Source organism: Parasteatoda tepidariorum, chromosome 5, assembly GCF_043381705.1.
Source record: "Parasteatoda tepidariorum isolate YZ-2023 chromosome 5, CAS_Ptep_4.0, whole genome shotgun sequence".
Taxonomy (NCBI): domain Eukaryota; kingdom Metazoa; phylum Arthropoda; class Arachnida; order Araneae; family Theridiidae; genus Parasteatoda; species Parasteatoda tepidariorum.
Genome location: NC_092208.1, coordinates 91572397 through 91592140, shown reverse-complemented (window position 1 = coordinate 91592140; position 19744 = coordinate 91572397). Strand labels below are relative to the sequence as shown.

The following is a 19744-nucleotide window of genomic DNA, read 5'->3' as shown; positions in this document are numbered from 1 at the left end:
AAAAAAAAAAAAAAAAAAGTATATTTATTCAGAGAAAGTAAGTTTATGTGTCTAATTTCGTAAATTTAAAATATCGTTAGCATTCATTAATTGGCATATTTGAGATCACCCCCTCGAACCATTTAGATTGAGTCCTAGAATATGAAAATCCGATCAAAAAGTAAGACTAGGAGGTCCCCCTTTTTTTGCGCTCTGTACATATGAAATTTCCTTTGAATTTAAAGAAAACTTTTTGACCTATTGAAGGTTGTTTTTAAAACAAAAAGCCATTCTCCTTTTTCCAAAAGAAAGGGAAAAAAAACTCGTAAAGGAAGTAAATCTAATATAAATTCACTCAATTTTGTATGCGATAAGAAGTGAGCTTTAAACTTCGAACGTAGAACAAAGCACGAGTCGGACTTTTTTATCTTTATTCCATTTGCATAAATCGTTGCTTATTTTAGTGGTGAAATAATTTGACCTTTGCAGAGAATTTTTTTTTAGCCCTTGATAAGACGACACTTCAGAAAAATTATCGAAAGAAATTCTATTTTTTTTTATTATTATTTATTTATATTTTTTTTAGGAAGCGAAGAAATAATCGTAAAAAAGTGGCAAACATTTGGTAAACATCCTTATAACTATACAAATACTTAAGCTTGGCGAAAAAGTTTGTCTACAAATCATTATTTTATAGTATCTGTAAGAAAACCTTGACAAGGTCAATGCAATTTTAAGTCGAAATATAATTTTTTTTTACTGAACTTAAGAGTGAATTAAGTAATAATAAGGTTAATTATGACACTATTTAAACCATAGAAAGGATAATTAATACATCCATTAAATTATAGTATTACTATTTATCATTCGAATAAAATTATAGTATGGTTAAGAATTAAATCGTAGTACGGTTAATTATCACACTAATTAATTCTTAATTCAGTTTATTATTTCACGAATTAAATCTAAGTACAGTTTATTATCACACGAATTAAATTATAGATTAAATAGATTTTTTTAGCACTTGATAGGACCTAACTTGAAAGAAATTTTTGAGGAAAATTCAGCGGTGCTTTTTTTTAATATATTTTTATAAAAAAGAAGAAGAAAAAGGAATCATAAAAAACGAATCAAACGTAATGTAAACAGCTTTAGTAACAATTAAACTATTTTTGGTTCTGGAAGGTTAGGTTTATGTTTTTAGTGAGTCATTTTTAGAACGTTAGTAATTTTTTGCATATGTGGTTAGTGGGAGTCTTAAATTTTCTTCTTTTATTCAACCATCAGGTTAGATAAGAGTTTTGAAAACCGTACAGACATTAATTAAAACTAACAAAAGGCCCACTACTTCGGCCAATAATAATAATAAATAATTTTAAAAAATCTTGTGTCTAAAATTTATGATCCGATTTTATTTTTAATTTATATTTTGTTTAAAATACCCCACAAATTGAGTTTTCCAAAAAAATGCTATTGAACCACTATTCTGACTCTGCAGTTTATTTTTCCGAAAGAAATACGAACAAGAAAATTTCCTGATGTGTGGCCCTCTACACAATGAAATTATCATCCAATGAAACTAAATACTTTTTCTGAAAGAGAGGCTGCTTTTCATATTTTAAGTATTGTTATGGTATATATATTAAGTATTGTTAAGTGTTCATATTTTAAGTATCGTAACTATGTTAATACTACTTAACTTACACATTCTCATGCATTTCTTTTTGTATTCTTTCGATACAGAATTTATTTTTCATTATATTATAAATAATTACACTTAAATGACCCGATATATGTATTATAACTAATTATACTTAACTTTCATTTTCTTATGCACACTTACAATACAGAACATATTTATAACGTATTATATTATAATTAATTTTACTTAGCTTGCATGTCATCTGCCTTGAAAGTATATAAAAACATACTTTCAAGGCAGAATTTATTCATAATGTAACGAATTGTAATTAATTAAACTTAACTTATTCGTTTGCATACTTTCAATGCACAATATTATCATCACATCACAGTTTCGTACGTAACATATTATCATCACATCACATGATAATCACATTTTTTTAACTTACATGTTCTGTTGCATTTTTTTTTTGTTGTATTCTTTCACTGCTGAAGTTATATGGAGTTTTATAGTTGTGACATAAAAACTACATTTTCTTTGTAGTTAACTACAACTACTTTTCTTTAATGTAGCGACTGAAAACTACTTTCACTACTTTTAAAAGAGAAACTTTTAACTGGAGAACTTTATTTTCACCAATATTCAAAATGATTTTGAATAAAAACAAATTGGCATGGTTTAATGTGAGGGGTTATTACGAAGTTTTAACTTATGTTTACATGAAATAGTTTTTTATTCTATAAAGCACTTCTTACGAATTTGTTCTTTTAACTTTCAAAGTTCAGACAGTGAATATTTAATTTTAGAAATGCTAAGAAGTTATCAAAGATTTGTGATTTAAGTGATCAATGCTTTTTTATATCCTCCAAGCAATGAGCGACTGACCAAAAACGGACCAACCTGAATAACTTTTGTTCTAATGATAAGATTTTCATGTTCCAGGACTCATTCTTAATGGTTTGAGGGGGGGGTGACGGCAAATAAGCTAATTAATTAATGCAAACGATAATTTAAGTTGCGAAATCAGACACAAAAACGCACTTTATAGTTCCTGTGAAATCGAATTTTATAAAAGTCAGATACATAAAATTCAATTTCTCTTGAACAATTCGACCGATTACCCACCGATTTTTTCAAGCGTCAGACTTAGATCTTATTAACGCTTGGCCATAGAGGCATTCTCATTGTGTGCTTTGACGCACCCACAGCATCTATCAGATTTGAAAAATGTTTTACGTTTGAACTTTGTTTCTTCACATAAACTATCGTCAAAAGTAGTTGGCAGGAAACGCTACAAACTACTGTTTTTTGTATCGCACTACTCACTATACACTACTTCTTTTATAAAGAAGCGCACTACACTACAAACTACGGAAAAAAATACCGCTTACAGTAGTATCGTTACTTGTCACGGGCTACTTCTGACCACCGCTTTTGACCTAATATTTTCAATTTTCAACACTTAACTTTCAAGATTGAAATGGTGTTACACAAACCACTTGAGAAAAAACAGCGTTAGCGAATTGAAATACAGATGCTCAAAAAGAACCTTCCCGAAAATAGCAAATTCGAACCGCTTTTTCCTAAGAAATTTAGTTTGTAACCTTGTTCAAGGTATTATATGTCCTGTTTGAGATAAAATATCACCATCTCAGCCTATTAATAATTCAGATAAGTATAAAAATCTGAATATTTAGCAGCCACGTAATCGTTCTTTTATTTTTAATAAAACGTTCTTCTATCTGAACTGTCATCAAATTTGAATCACCCAATTCTCGAAAGAGCCTCTCTTTTTAAATGAGAGCTATTTACAGCATTTTCATTCAATCGCTTTCGTGTCTGTAAAAGTGAAATTTCGAAAATGAAATTTCGATCTTCTTTTTTTTTGTTGATAAACTAGAGAGCTGAAATCTCATATAAAACTCCATTCCTGATAACAATGCAAAATTCAATCGTTTCCAGATCACTACAAGTGGAAATTGCAGCCACATTATTGCCGCAGAGTATTTTTTTTTTCTTTTTAGTAACTTTCGTTGAACAGGCTATCGTTGTTCCGTAGCCTTGTAATTTCGAACCCAATCCAGAAGACAAGGGAATTCCAGGATCAAGTATTGGAAGAAATTTGCCTTCCTGAAGGACTTTTTTATGGTACCAGCCGGCATTCGCGTTACAGGGAGAGGAAAACCGCGAAAACCTCCAACGGTTCGCCTGGTGGCAAGGGGACTCTAACCCATGATCCGTCTATCTCTGAGGATATTTTACGTTAGCACTGTGGTCGGTGTGGGCTGGATGTGGAATTCGTATTGACTAGCCACCGATGGGATTCGAACCTGGTGTACTTCATTGGGAGACGAGCTCTCTATCCCTTGAGACACCACGGCTTGGAAGCTACCTGATATAAATATAATTTACAACCCTTTTTTAAATGTATGGCTATTTTATCGCCAATCGAAATTTTGACTAATTTCTGACAAACTAACCTTGGATAGAAAAAAAATCCAACGTAAATAATTGTAATCCGATGTAAAATTATTTTGCTGTCTTAACATCACCAACAGGTGTTTTATAGTTTTTGTACTAATATTTAATAAAATAATTTTTTTCGGGTATTGTCCATAACATCAAAATTTTACGTTAAAAACTTGTATAATTTATTTCGATACTTATATTGATCAATTATTTCAAATAAATAAGTTCATACATATGATATAGGAAGAAAACATTCTTGTAAATTGGGAAAATTACCTCCTGTGCAGGTTTTTTAATCAATGGTACTCTTTCTTCTAGAGTGCCTAGGCCAAGGCAAGCTAGACTGTCAACAGCCTGAACTGTGTAAAAAAGTAAAATAAAATAAATTAATAAAGTATTTTAGCATATAACCGATAAGAAAGCTTTTTAGGGCATGATAATTAAGATGTTAAGACGATTTCAATGTTATTTACTGGAAACAGAAATGTCTTAAAAAAAAAGAGTTTGGAAATGAATGTTACATAGAAGGTTAAAAATGAAGGTTACATAGCATGCAAATAATAGCTCTCTAAAGAGGAAGGAAATACTCAATATTACTATTAAAGTAAAATCTAACAGAAAATAGAATATATCTTCGAATATAAACACAATACACTGTAGGAAAAACGCAGATTAATTATTAAATAACATTCATTTTTGAGATACTTATTTGTTTTGAGAAAAGAAATGCTGAAAACAGTTTAAAAGTTGGACATTTTTACTGGAAATAAATTAAATGTGTTGATTAGCATTTTCATTCGCATGAAAAAGAGGCAATATCATTTTATTTTTTAATTTAAACTTTCAAATTTTCTGAAAATATTTCAACGAAGATATGTGACCCCTTTTTATTCAAATATTTAATAAATAACACAGCATCACAAAAAAAACTCAAAATAAAACACGTATTTTGGAAAATGCTTCAAATTATGTTCAACACATTTAAATGCAGCCTCGTTTGCTTTTAACGTATCATTAACATCTAAGCTAGCAATTTTTTTAATGTAAAATAAATATGATTTTATTTTGTTTTTTAATTCGCAACAATAAAATACCCGATTTGATTAAAATTTAAACTGCTACAGCTTTTAATGAAGTTGCATATAAGGCTTACTTTGTTTTTCGAACTTGAGAACAACAGGCTTGGCTTGTCCAACCATGTATATAGCCGACTTCTCGGCACTACTGAGAGTGAAATGAACGAGTTTATTCGATTCCTTTATATGTGAGTATGTGTTGGAGGCAAAGTCCCATGCCACATGGACCATGGGCAGTTTCACCACTCGTTCCACGAAGTGACTCCTTAGAACACCCGTATCGCCTTCTCCTCTTGCCATTATCGGATCAGTCCTGTACATAAACCTTCAAAAGACAAAAGAATGTCATTGGTCAGTAAACTACCAATACAGCATTTAAACATATAGTTTGTCTATGTAAAGAACTCCTCTAGCCATTCGTCTGGAGTGGTAGTGTTACTATGGTTGCGATGTTTAACTATTTGAAGTTGGGCCATTATTTAAGACAGGTTTTGATTCGGGTAGGCGAGAGGAAGAGAATCAGCAGAGAAAGAAGCTCCCCTCTTGGAAATGCGATACATTTTGTTTCCATACCAGCAGATGACCTTTAGACTACGTGGCATGGGGAGTTTTTTCTATAGACAAATTAACTAATATGATCACGTAACAATGAACGAGTAGAGCAAAACAACGTAAATGAAGCAGCAAAGGTACAGAAATGAACAAGCTTTAGTTGGTTCTAAAAACAAGAACCATGCTCTGTCTTAAAACAAACACTATTTCTCGAGTTGGGAGATCACTGAAAAATATTTTAATATCCAGAACTGAAACTATAGTATATCCATCCCATTGTTTATCCCCTATTCATGCGTTTTTGCTTTATTTATGCTTACCATAAATAATTCTCTATCCTCATTTGGATAAAAACGTCAGTCTGTTTATTCCCGGTATGTTTCCATCCCGTACGTCTGATTTTGACGATGAAGTTTTATCACACTGGTAGTATGAAGTATGAAAAAGGTCACTGTTTACATTAGAACATTCTACTCCATACCGATCGAACGAGGTGTGTAAAACACGGATTTTCATATAGGACTAACTTTAGACATTATTGAGTGCAAATTATTATACAAGTGAGTCTAGCTTATAGCTCACATAGGTGCTTATAGTTTTTAGATTTGATTACAATTATAAGTATGACAAATCTTAACAGTTACGAATTCATTTTGCTAGAATTGCTTTTCTAAAACGTGTTTTGTAAAACTTAGTTACGCAAAGACATCGGGATAAGCGATAAATAATAAGTAATTAAATATTAAGTGCCAATTGACGTTGTGTGAGTATCTCGATCCGGATGGGTAGTGGAAACGTGGCATTTACTTACGATAGCAACTGTTCTTTCCATTTTATTTCGAGTAAGTCAAACCCGCCAAGTATCAATTCTCTTAAGTGACATTCTTTCGCAATGTTTTTTTTCTTCAAAAATTTCAAAATATTTCACCATATATTTCTTAATGTAAAGACAGGCACAAAGCCATGTAGAACTTAAACACACTAATTATTAATCGAAGTTGCCGTGTACACGAAACAAAAATGTATCATGGTCACAATAAAATACATAAACAAATAATAAATCTAAGTTAAGAAAAAATATAGATAAGAAAGAATTATATTTCAGAGAATTCGATTTCTGATACGGCGCTGTATTTCATTAGCTTCACGTTAATTAGCATTCCAATTTAAATGGAAAAACGTAGCTCAACTTTAACACGCCATTTGAACAATTAGCTGACGTCATAGTTCACATGTGTGGGTATCCGTAATCTTCTTCTTCTTTAAATGCAAGTACACGATTGCCTTCCTAAACCGTGTTTTTATGAACTTACAGAAAAACACAGTTTAGAAATTTGTAAAAAGAAAAAAAAAGGTTTAAAGAGGCATCTGTAGTACAGTATCGCGAAAGAAAATATATGTTCACCAAAATGATTATGAAATAATTATATCCCAAATACTTAGCCTCGAGTGTTGCATAATGTTTATACGGATTCCTCAGACAATAATGTACCTTAATTTTAACCCTGGCAAAGCTAAGTTGGACAGTTGGTTTATCTTTTAACATTGATTTGCTGTTAAAGCTGTAAGCGATTTAATTTATTGTCTTAACTTTAAGAGTGAGATATATACATTGGGTTTGGTAAAATAGTATTTATCTTTTATTTTTCCTTAGAAACTGAATTTGAAATAGTTAATTTTGATAGTTAATTAGAAACTAATTCTGATGAATTGAATTTAAATGATTAAAAAAAGATCAACACGCAGTTAAAAATACGTATACATTGGGTTTGGTTAAATAGTAATTATTTTTTGTATTTCCTTAAGAACTGAATTTTAAAAAAGAAATTAATCTACCGATCCATCAAAGTATTGTGTTATGGTAATTCTTAATTGTAAATCGAGGGATATTAAAGTGGCTAATAGGTTTAGTTTAATTAAATATGTTATTTATGGCCATGTATCGGATATTCCTTTTCAAAATTATTAGCATTAATTTTTTTAAATTTGAAACTTATAACTTTGGCCACATATATTTCAAATATATGTGCTAAAATCTTATGGTATAACTATTGACAAAATATTAGAAAAATAATTGGCTATTTTTTCATTAGAGTTTCAAACTGTAATTCATTGTTATTTTCATACATTACAAAATGTCCCATGGAATTTTTAAAGATATGATTTTAAGAGACACAAATAAATATTACTTATCGCGAGAGTTTGATTACGTAATTTATCCTCAAAATTCAATACAGAAAGTTATCTGTTTTTAAAAAATTACAAATACCCTGTGTAAATATTAAGAGTGTAAGTATTTTAGGAGAAACAATTCTAAAAGATTAAATTTTTTCCCGCAATCGTCGAATGTCGTACTAGCTGTTATCTACTGAATGAAATAATGAATTGAAAGAGGTTTTTCTTAAAGTTCTTAAAGCGTAATTTTTAAACTTTAAGTGTGAAAAAAAATTCTGCTTTTATTCACCTTATCTAGAAAAAAAATATATGAAATTTTCAAAGAGAAATTTGAAGAAATTAAGTCAATATACAGTTATTATATTATATTATTTTTCACGTTAAACAGTTTGAGAGCAGTCATTAGTTTATCCTGCGTTTTTGTTTAAAAAAATTGCTAGATAATGAGTTAAGTTAAAGTGGTTATTAATATGATACTTAAATGGAAAAATCGAAGACAGTTTTAGAATTAGATATTTAGCATATTATAAATAAAATCTTAACTTGAAATAAGATTTTTACTAGCTAAAAATTCTGATTATCCTATTCAAAATGCAAACAAAGAACAATAAATAACAACTTTAAAAGAATATTCAAAAAATGATGCTGTTCATTTTAAGTTATTCTATATAATTGTCAATAGCTCATAAGTTCATTATGCTGTCCAAATCTATTCAGAATCAATCTTTCAGTGACACTAAAAACCAATAAGAGTGAAGCTCTCAACTTTTATCATAATTTTTTGCTGTTTGATAAAAAAATTGCAACGACTTAAAGGCCAAACTTTTACGCAATTAAAATTATTCTTCAAAGCTCTTTCAACCACAGCAACAACAACAAAAAACCCTGCTAAAATTTGAAGTTTTTAAACTCGTAAATAAGTTTAAATTTCAAATGAATAAACTTTACTTCAAAATGAACAAATGTTTTAAGGCTTTGACTTCACATTCAAATAATATGCTATTTACATATTTGCTGAAAGTTAGCAACAGTTATTCATGATGCCCCACTTAGAGGTCGGAGCGCTGCAAGTAGCGGAACTACTGTAGTCGTAGTTGCTACTTTTTTTTCCATAGTTCGTAGTGTTTAAAAAGTACTTTTTAACAGAAGTAATGTAGTTATTAGTACGATATAAAAAACAGTAGTATGTAGCAATTCCTGGCAACTTTTAACGTTAGTGAAATAAAGAAACAAAGTTCAAGCGCAAAAGATTTTTCGAATCTGATTGGTTCAAATTCGGGGCCAGTCAACGTACGCAGTGAGAATGCGACTGCGGCTGAGATTAAGAAAGATCTACGTCTGATGTTCGGATAGATAGGCACGAAATCGGTCAAATTGCTCACAAGAAATATCGATTTCACGGGAACATTAAAGTACGTTTTTGTGTCGGATGTCGTAACTTCAAATATCTTCTGCATTAATTTATTTTCATAGTCACCACCTCATACCATTAAGATTGAATCCCAGAACGTGAAGATCCGATCATTAGATCATAAGTTATTTAGGCTTGGTTCATTTTTTTGCTTTTTGCATTGTACTTTATTTCTTGGAGGATATGAAAAAGCATTGATCACTTAAATCAGAAATATTTGATAATTTCTTAAATCACTGTCGAGAAAAGCATAGAGTTTGAAAGTTTAAAGAACAAATCCTTAATACTGAAAATAGCTCAAAGTGTAAATAGGAAGAAAATTGTGATCCAATTTTTTATATTTACCAAGTTACTCGAACACGATATTATCTAAGTTCATAAAAATTTTCAAAAAATCGTAATTATATATCGCTTTTGATAATTTTCATCTAGGTGGAAAAATCTCGCCTGCTTGGCGATTTTCAAAAAAGTTCTTTAACATATTTAAGTCCCACAGTTGGACTGATCGTAAAACACGGTAGTCATTGGCTGCTGTCGGTGTGCAGCTGCTGGGTAACTACTTTGATCAGGATACGAAGGGACCAAGGGTGTGCGGTGTCGATCCCCGTTAAACCGTAAAGTGCTTGACTTCGCCGCAGGTCGTTAGACCACCTGAACGGGGGAGTCTCCGCAGAGGATCAAAATTGTGATGGCATGTTTTCGGATCATCCAGAGGGATGTTTCCCAGACCGTTGCCAATAGCGGCAGCTCTAGTACGACTCAAATGAACTGAAGCCCAGATCATTCCTTATCTCCAAATTGCATATATAGTTTAAAATTATAGCTGAAGTTAAAGAACTTAAACTGCATTTTGTTTCTTTGGTGAAAGAACTGCAAAAAATACTCTTTAGTATTTGAAATTTATTAAACGCTTTGCCAATTTGGTGAGATTTTTTCCTCTTAATGAAAATCAATCCTTCAACGAATAATTCTTAGTCTTTTCATACTTTTATGAGGAGAGACAATAATGCATTGCTGGATTATCTTCTTAAATATTAAAGAAAAGAAAAATTAGACCAAAAAGGCTTTTCATTTTAAAAAACTGACTCTTCTTTTACTTAAAATTTTTTGCCAATTTTTAGAAACATAGAGGGATTAAACCGTGAAAAAAACTTATTCTAACATCTTTATAAATAAATGTTATATGAATCACAGCAGTTATAAAAATAACATATTATTCATTCTCTTAACGGTATTTTTACGAGGGGACGAAACAACTTTCGGAGAAAAGACGTTTTTTTTTCTCCACCAGCAGAAGTTTGCCATTCAATGGATACTTTTACAAAGAAACAAAAATGTTGTGACGTCAGTTAAAATATTTCTTTTTGAAACTTTAATGTGCAATACAAATGTTTAAACTGCTATTTCAAATTCTGCTGATTTTCTAAATTCATTCTTAATTTATTCTTTTTAGAACAAAGTTTTCTTTGCCTTTCTCGGGAATCAAAGATGTTTTGATGTTGCATCTATTTTCCTTAAAGTGTAATTTGTCAAATTTAGATAGAGTTTTTGTTTTTTTCCATTATGATCTCAATTTGCATACTTTTTGACTTCATTTTTGAATTTGATTCTCATTTTTATTTATTTCTGAATTTAATTCATTTTTGTATTTCATTTCTATTTATATTGAAGTTTGTTTTACGAATCTCTGTTTGTTTTGAAATCTCTGTTTACACTATATATCAGTTATCCTTGCATTTAAATCTATATTATCATTTAAATGTTTTGATATGTTTTGAAATTATAGATATGTTAGATCTTATATGTTAGGTATGTTTTGAAAAATATCTAGGAATATTAAAATTATTTACATTGTATAAGAAGCATGAACCAATAAATAAATTAGTACTAAAAGCATACTTGCTATTATAAAAATCGATTAGTAAGCTCACGGTAAGAAAACGGAAAAACCAATTTATTCTAAAAATAAAAGTTTTAAAAAAATGACTATTTTAAAGTCAAGTAAAATATCAAAATTAATTTTTTTTCCGAATGCAGTAAAACTTCTAAGTAAACTCAATTATTAAATAAAAAAAGTTAATTTTTATGAATTGAAAAGTAGCTTTTAACAAACAGCGTAAGACGTTCATTTTTTAAAGAAGTAAAAGTTAAAAAAAATATAATGGATGATTTCCTTCGTAAAATACAATCAGAAATCTCTTCAGTAATTATATCATTTTAGTACTTAAATGTATAATGTAAAGCAATAATAATTCATGAAATATATGGCCCTTTTAAAATAAACAATTCATTAGATTTAAAGCTCCATTCAAGTATAAAAAGTAATTAAATGAACATTTCATGAGAAGTAAAACCTTATGCATATAATTAATTCATTAGATATAAGTTTCTATAGAAATAACAATTTACTACAGAATTTTAGTATTTAAAAGTACCCCATTTCAAGTAATAAATTTATTAGATGTTTGAACAAAATTACATCCAATATAAAGTCCTTTTAAAATAAACAATTTATTACAATTTATGTTCCATTCAAGGAAATAAATTAAAATTTAAGAGTCCTATTCAAAGGAAATTTTTAGTTAAAAGTAAAATTCTATGAAAGTATACAATCATGGAATATAAGGTTTTATTCAAGTAAGCAATTCATTATATATTAAGTTCCATTTAAGTAAGCAAATCATTATATGTAAGACTATTCAAATAGGCAACACAATACATTTAAGGTCTAATTCACGGCATCACAATTCATTTCGCTATTTTGACAGTAGTAAGTTTTTTTTAATTCCCAAGTACAAAAAGCATAGACAACATTAAAATATGAAATAATTCAAAGGTCATAAAATCAAACAGTATTTAATACTTCATTAAGAACGAATCGCTTTGGCTAAAATAAAAAAAAACACGAATTATTAAGATAAACAATACATTATTAAATTCTATATTTTTTTTATAAAACTAAATAGAGAATCAAATACTATCTATGCTAAAGAATTAAATTTTTGATAGTTATTTAAAAACTAATTCCGATGAATAGAATTTAAATGATTCAAAAAAACATTCTAAACACAGCTCATAAAAATACATATATTGTAAAAAAATCATTTTATATCTGATAGCAATCTTTATCTCATATAATTATTTAATATTTAATTAAGAACCAAGAACAGTGATCATGCTAAAGGAAGAAACGTATTTAATTTCATCTGCTATCGGGATATTTATATATATATTTTAAAAAACTTACTCGAAAGGATAAAATATTTTAGCTTCGCTTGCACAGTGCTAACTGAGATGAATTAAGTTTGACCGTTGAATTCAACAAAATAAATGCTTTTCTATCTCTCTATCTTTATATCTTGTGGGATCAAAGTGCGAATTCCCTCCGTCTCATTTACTAACTTTCATTATTATCACATAATATCCGGCATCATTATTATTATACTCTTTCATTCCTTTTTTATTTAAAAAAAAAAAAATTTGGTATGTATCGACACACAACCGTGCATGTTGGTGATAAATTGCTTTTGTTCGAATTTGAACTCTTTCACCAGCACTCCAAAGTCGGTGGTGACTAATGTACTACTCTTTTAAAATAATAATTTCACATTTCATTCTTCACAGTCGCGAAAGCAGATGGAAGATACACTTATAAAAAAATTAGTGAAAGGCATATATTAAAAAATGCAAGCATTTCGAATACTTCAGGATGCTTGAAGTGCAATTGCCTCCCTAAACCATGTTTTTATAAACTTACCAAAAAACACGGTTTAGAAATTTTTAAAAAAAAAGAAGTTTTTTTTTGTTGGAAAAATGAGTTGCTGGACCTAAAAAAAAATAATTTTAATAATGTAAGAAGTAAATAAGAAGAATAATTTGCAGCATTACTGATAAGAAGCATCTGTAGTACACGCCCTTTTGCTTATGAACAATTAGCTGACGTCATAGTACACATGTGTGGGTATCCGTTATCTTCTTCTTCTTTAAATGAAAGTACACACTTGCCGCCTAAATTGTGTTTTTATAAACTTACAGAAAAACACGGTTTAGAAATTTGTAAAAAGAAAAAAAAGTTTAAAGAGGCACCTGTAGTACATCATCGCGAAAGAAATTATATGTTCCCCAAAAATGATTATAAATTAATAACATCACAAATACTTAACTTCGAGAGTTGCCTACTGTTTATACAGATTCCTCAAACAATAACGTGCCTTATTTTTGACCCAGGCAAAGCCGAGTTGAACAGTTATCGATTAACACTGATTTGCAATTAAAATTGCAAGCGAATTTAGTAATTGTCTTCACCTAAAAAGTGAGATAAATATATTGGGTTTCGTAAAATTAGTCATTATCTTTTATTTTTCCTTAAAAACTGAATTTAAAAAAGTTCATTTTGATCGTTCATTAGAAACTAATTCTGATGAATAGAATTTAAATGGTTCGAAAAAAAAAGATCAAGACGCAGTTGAAACTACGTATATTGTAAATAATCATTGTAGTTCTGATTGCAATCTTTTGTTTATAGTTATTCATTATTTAATGCTTCATTAAAGGAACGAATAACAGTGATAATATTAAGAAAAGATACGTATTTAATTTCATTTCAAGGCAGTATATTGATATATAATTTGAACTTATTCTCCACTATTCCAAAGTCGGTGGTGACTATTATATTAATACATTATTGTTTTAAAATAATCATTCTTCACAATCATGCAAGAGTATATGAAAGATAAACGTATAAAAAAATTAAAGAAAGGCATATATTAAACAAATGTAAACATTTCCAATACTTCCGGATGGTCATTCAGCAAGGATGGATTGATTTCTGAAACTTTTTAGCATTCAGAAAATTTTGGAATTGTTTTTGTATTTTCTAAAAGTTTTTTCCCCCAATGCCGCCCACCAATTGATACTCATCATTCAGGGAGATTTGTTGGTCACTTTTTCAGGGGTCACTCTATTAGGTGCTCCCACACATACATGAGAATGTAACTTTCTTAAAAGTAACGAGTAAAAGAGCAAGTACTTTAAGCGAAAGTGGCGAGTAAAAAATTTTGATTTTGAAAAGTAAGGAATAAAAAGTACAAAACAAAAAAGTAACGATTTTCAAGTACATTTCGTGGAAATCAAAAATTCTACTTAATATTAAATTTCATTGAAAAATGTAGAAAAGTACAATTTTAATTTTAAAAGCGTTAAATTTTAATGATAAAGTATAAGACTTTAAATGTTTCAAAATTCATTGAAATAGTGAACGTTGAAAATATTCAGGAATCAAAATGCAGTGTTTGAATAGAAAAGGAGTTTCATTCATTTTAGAAAACAGTCAAATCTTTTTACTTTTGGAAAACTTGCAGTCATAAATCTTGATGTGTTGAATAAATTAAATCAATACTAGATTTTTTGCTTCAAGAAATAAGTAAAAAATCAACAAAAATGCAAGTATGTACAGGTAATCCCTTGAAATCTATTATATTGAAAATTATATTTCGTTTCTATAAAAGTTAAAAGAAAATAATTTTAGAATTTTAAATAGTGACATTTTTTTTTAATTTGTGATATAGTTCCGTACTGAATCCATTTAACAAAAATTGAACATTTTGTTTCGGATAGAAACAAAATTGATCAAGCAGTTGGAATGGTTGATAGTAACTAGGAATTTGCAGATTGCTGCGCTGTAACCTCTTTGCAACCCCCATTGACGTCAGGTGTAAGAAAGGAAAAAAAACTGTTACAGAGAAAGAATATATAAATCATTAAATTTATAAATCAAAAGAAAATGATTTAAAACATTTCGAAAAAAAAATTTTTTTTGAGGAAAATTTAAAAACAAAAAAACTTATAAAAAAATACGATTTCCTTCGACATTTTCATTTCAAATAAAATTACTTTTTCTCAAAAAAGAGTGTTGGGTCAGTTGCTTGACCCCTACACAGTCCAGTCGGTTTTCTAAAAATTCAAAGTAAGTAAAAAAACGCGCTAAAAACTTTTTTCGAAGAAACTTTTCCTATCGAATGAGCTGTGACAATTAATATTCAGTTGTTAGGGGGACAAAATAAGTAGCTGCCACAGCTAAATAAAACTGCCCACTGTCAGTTAGTAAAATTTCCTAATTTTGTCCTACATTGAGTTTCGTAACTTGAAGCACATAAAAAGGTGATGTAGTCGGTTAAGGTGTGGTGGTTGTGAGTTCGATCTCGGCAGCTGATTAAAGAATGCGTATGCATCAAGGTGCATGTTGAACTGCCCTGGCAAAAAGTTCTCTCACTGGTATGAAGCGGAGGTACGACAAAAGTGGTTCTAGCTCAGGTTCACTTGAGAGTGATGAAAATATGTGGTATTTCTGACATGGCCGTAAGAGGGTACAGCTCTAAAAACAGGGTTAGGTGCCTGGATGAGATTTTATTTCATTTTATTACCAGAAGGATCTATACTGAAACTACTGATATCAATATTCAAATGTGCAAACTTGTAAATTTTAATTCTACCCAGAAAAAGAGGAAACTACAGCATTGTGAAACCTTGTGAAACCATGGAGGACTCTTAATCGTGAAAATAAATGGCCTTTCTGTTATAGCGAGGAAAACCACGAAACTCTCTCACTATTAGTCCGAGAAATTCTAGTCCATGTCCCGTTTACAAGTCTTTTAACAACTCGTTTTCTTTTTTAAAGAATTGTCTCAACAATTATAATGCAAGCTTTTATTTCTTTTGAAAATGTGCAAATTAAAATAAAAAAAAGAGTCGAAAATAAAGATTTCTTTTATTTAAGAAATTACCGAGCAGAAAAGAGGGTTGTTAAAAGCCGCTGGATTTGAAAATCGCTCCCAGTCTATCACAAGGATTATTTTACGCGAGCAATGTGCTTCATACGAGCCGAGAGTAGTATTCGAATAGACCAGTCATCGTTGGGACTTGAACGATCATTGGAAGACTAATGGTCTGCTGAACCAACACGACCCCATGATGGAGTAGCTTGTGTGCAACACATACGAATCATCTCGTACCTACCAGTCACGAGTTACAATAATCGTATTTTCCAAACTATACTTTTCAACATAATCCCTTTCGATACCGTTGAAATTATCCGATTATCTGATGAAATTATCTAATTTTAATTTTGTTATTATATATGGGGTTGAAAAATTATTACGCGTATCATTTTACTTCTCTTCTGTAAATCCAAGAATTTTTAGTTAAGTAATGATTACACTGGGGAACATATTTTTGTGTTGCATTTATACAAATACTAGATCTTGCCCAATACGAATTGTAAGGATATCAAATCTGAAATTAATTTTGTTCCTAAAATTACAGAGTATTTTTTTTTCAAATGACATTTTTAGTCTATTTTTTGTCAACATGTTCAAGTTTTAAAATGTTATCTATAATAGGTCACGTAAATAATGAGACAAGGATGTGCCCTAACTCCCATAAAAGTTTGTATATAAAATATATATATATATATAAAATTTCAAATATCTCTTTTGGTGGTATGATACTGAACATCTTAATTAAATAAATCCTTGCATAATTGCATTGATATTCGTCATAATATTATTTCTAAAGCATATAAAATTAAATTAAAAAAATAATAAAAGTTTATATGCATTATATAAATTGCATTTTTCATTCTAAAATTCCAAACAAATGGGGGAAAAAACGCATGTAAAGGGATTGGCTAATAGCCAAACAATTTTCCTAAAAAATAGTATGAATTTGTTCTAATATTTTCAAAAATATTATCTGTATAGGATGGAAAAATTAAAAAAGCCAAAAAATAGATCAAAACTATGAGCATGAAGTAAGCGAATGTTTTATAAGTCAAAGGTCAAGACCTTTGCCAAAGAGAAATTAAAATACACTTGCCAATAAAATGATAATCAAGATATCTAAAAGTATGTGAGAAAAACATATTTACGACGTATGCCTCATTAATGAAATTAAATCCAATAATTTGCTAACAAACATTATATTAATGAAATAATATTTCAATTAGAGAACTTTTTTTAATCGAAATTGAGTATGAAAAGATGTTAAGTGATATTCTAAAAATATGGAACATTCAGTATTAACGAACATTTATTGTCACTAAGGAGCATTCATTTAGTCTGCCAAGTTTTTAAATATAGTAAATTGCACTCTGCAAAAAATGGTTTGCTAATAACATTGTTTTAAGATCTATCTAGGATAACTTTAACAATTCTTAAACGATATTTTAATGGGATACCTGCAAGTGACGTAGAGTGGTTTATCGATCCTGATTAGTTGCAGAAACATGGCAATTGTTTAAGTTTGCAACTGTTCTTTCGATTCAAGACCGTCAAATATCAGTTATCTTAGGTGACACATTCTATATTCTTACACGAAGATTCTTCCATAAAGACTTCGCTTAAATGACTGTAAAATAACTGATCTTTTGATTGAAATCGTGAAAAAGCCCCCCCCCTCCCCCAAAAATACGTAAACTAAGATATATATTATGAAATATTTTATAATTAAAGTGGTAGATAAAGAAATAAACGCATGAATTAAAAAGAAATATATAAACTTTTATTCTATGATGCTGTAACTTAGTTAAAGTTTTTTTTCTTCTCTTTCCGTACCCTCTTAGACAAAGGTGATGCTTTGCAATAAAGTTTTTTACAAGTATTGTATCTTCGTTTCTCAATTTTCATTTGTTTTAATTTTAATTCTTATAAACTAATTCATTTTCGTTACTTCACCCAAATAATAATGTATTGTTTTTAGTCTTTTGCCTACCTGACGAAGTAATACCGTCATCGCAATAGTATTTAATTTCATCTTTTATTGAGGCGTTATGTTGAATAAGCTGTTTCATAAAATTTCAGAAACTTACACAACTTTCTCTGCCACAAATCTTCGCAATAATTTGCTTTATGTTTAGATTACTGTACATTTTACGCAATCTATCATTTTCATGTAAAATTTTTTTTAACTATCAACTATTAATTTGTCGCCTTTAATTTTTTTTTTAGAAATATACAAAATAAAGTATTTTTAGTACAAAATTTTCTTCTTTTCTTCACCAATACTTAAAATAATACTGCTCGATGTCCACCATTATTTTAATGTTTCTCTTTCATCTCACGCTATCCACACACACATTTTGAAACACCAGCTTCTATCCTTTATTCACATGTGTTAGTTTCGTTAATTTCTGTTGTGACCATGAACTTTAATAATGAAGGATAATTTATTCTGACGTCACCTAGACAATTTTCTTAAAGTTTCTTTTAGCCATTTTTTTTAAAATTTATTTATTCTTGCTTGCTTCATTCTGTCATATAAAAACTTTCACTATGAACGGTGAAAAGAAAAAAAAATCTACATTGTTTACGATTTTAGAAATTTATGGTTTAGTTAAAAAGGATAAATGTGACCCAGAAAAATATGTGTCTCATTCAGTATAGAAATAAATTTAAGAACAAGAAAAATGGCGAGAAATTGAAGAACTACAAAACTTACTTAATTACAAAATTTACTTCTGTCAAAACTTACTTAAGACACGACTTCTTTTAAATACCATTCCGCAGTATAAACGACAGCATAATAAAAAAATAAGTAAATGAAAGTATTACAGCAACCCTCCTTTTACACATTTCTTAGTTTTTTATTAATTACTAGAGGAATACCCGCTCTTAGTATGGTGTAAAAAAAAGAGTAAATACTCAATAAATAGCTTTTAATAAACTAACCGAAATAGTGCACAAAGCTGAAAGGCCGACATATCCAGTGAAACCTCCAGAGGAACGACCACCTCGACTACTTCTGGGAGGCAAGGAATTTTTTCCATTGTTGTTACCGAGTTGAAGAAAACCTTTAGGAGAGACCCTAAAAACCTCTCTTAACGACCGGGCATACATCTGAACCAAATTTGGTAAAGGTCAAATAAGGAAACATGAAGAAACATTAAAACAAAAAATGTAACAAAACAAATAAGTTGATTAAAATGNTTCTTCTTTTCTTCACCAATACTTAAAATAATACTGCTCGATGTCCACCATTATTTTAATGTTTCTCTTTCATCTCACGCTATCCACACACACATTTTGAAACACCAGCTTCTATCCTTTATTCACATGTGTTAGTTTCGTTAATTTCTGCTGTGACCATGAACTTTAATAATGAAGGATAATTTATTCTGACGTCACCACGACAATTTTCTTAAAGTTTCTTTTAGCCATTTTTTTTAAAATTTATTTATTCTTGCTTGCTTCATTCTGTCATATAAAAACTTTCACTATGAACGGTGAAAAGAAAAAAAAATCTACATTGTTTACGATTTTAGAAATTTATGGTTTAGTTAAAAAGGATAAATGTGACCCAGAAAAATATGTGTCTCATTCAGTATAGAAATAAATTTAAGAACAAGAAAAATGGCGAGAAATTGAAGAACTACAAAACTTACTTAAT

The 19744-nt window shown here is 29.4% G+C and overlaps 1 protein-coding gene across 13 annotated transcripts in view; it reads right to left on the bottom strand.

Annotated features, from left to right (window-relative positions):
• The window catches only part of LOC107454240 (perilipin-3), a 74833-nt gene that overhangs the window by 21690 nt on the left and 33399 nt on the right, over window positions 1-19744 (bottom strand). For 10 of the 13 annotated variants that reach the window (XM_071180788.1, XM_071180790.1, XM_071180791.1 and 7 more), the window contains 2 exons: window positions 5244-5491; window positions 4367-4449 (listed from right to left, as the gene is read on the bottom strand). In XM_071180788.1, coding sequence (XP_071036889.1) covers window positions 4367-4449; window positions 5244-5487 — 327 coding nt within the window. In that variant the 5' untranslated portion in view covers window positions 5488-5491. Of the gene's footprint in view, window positions 1-4366; window positions 4450-5243; window positions 5492-12551; window positions 12833-19744 lie in introns of those variants that run through there. The other 3 variants (XM_016071356.3, XM_016071360.2, XM_016071361.3) reach the window with 3 other exon arrangements.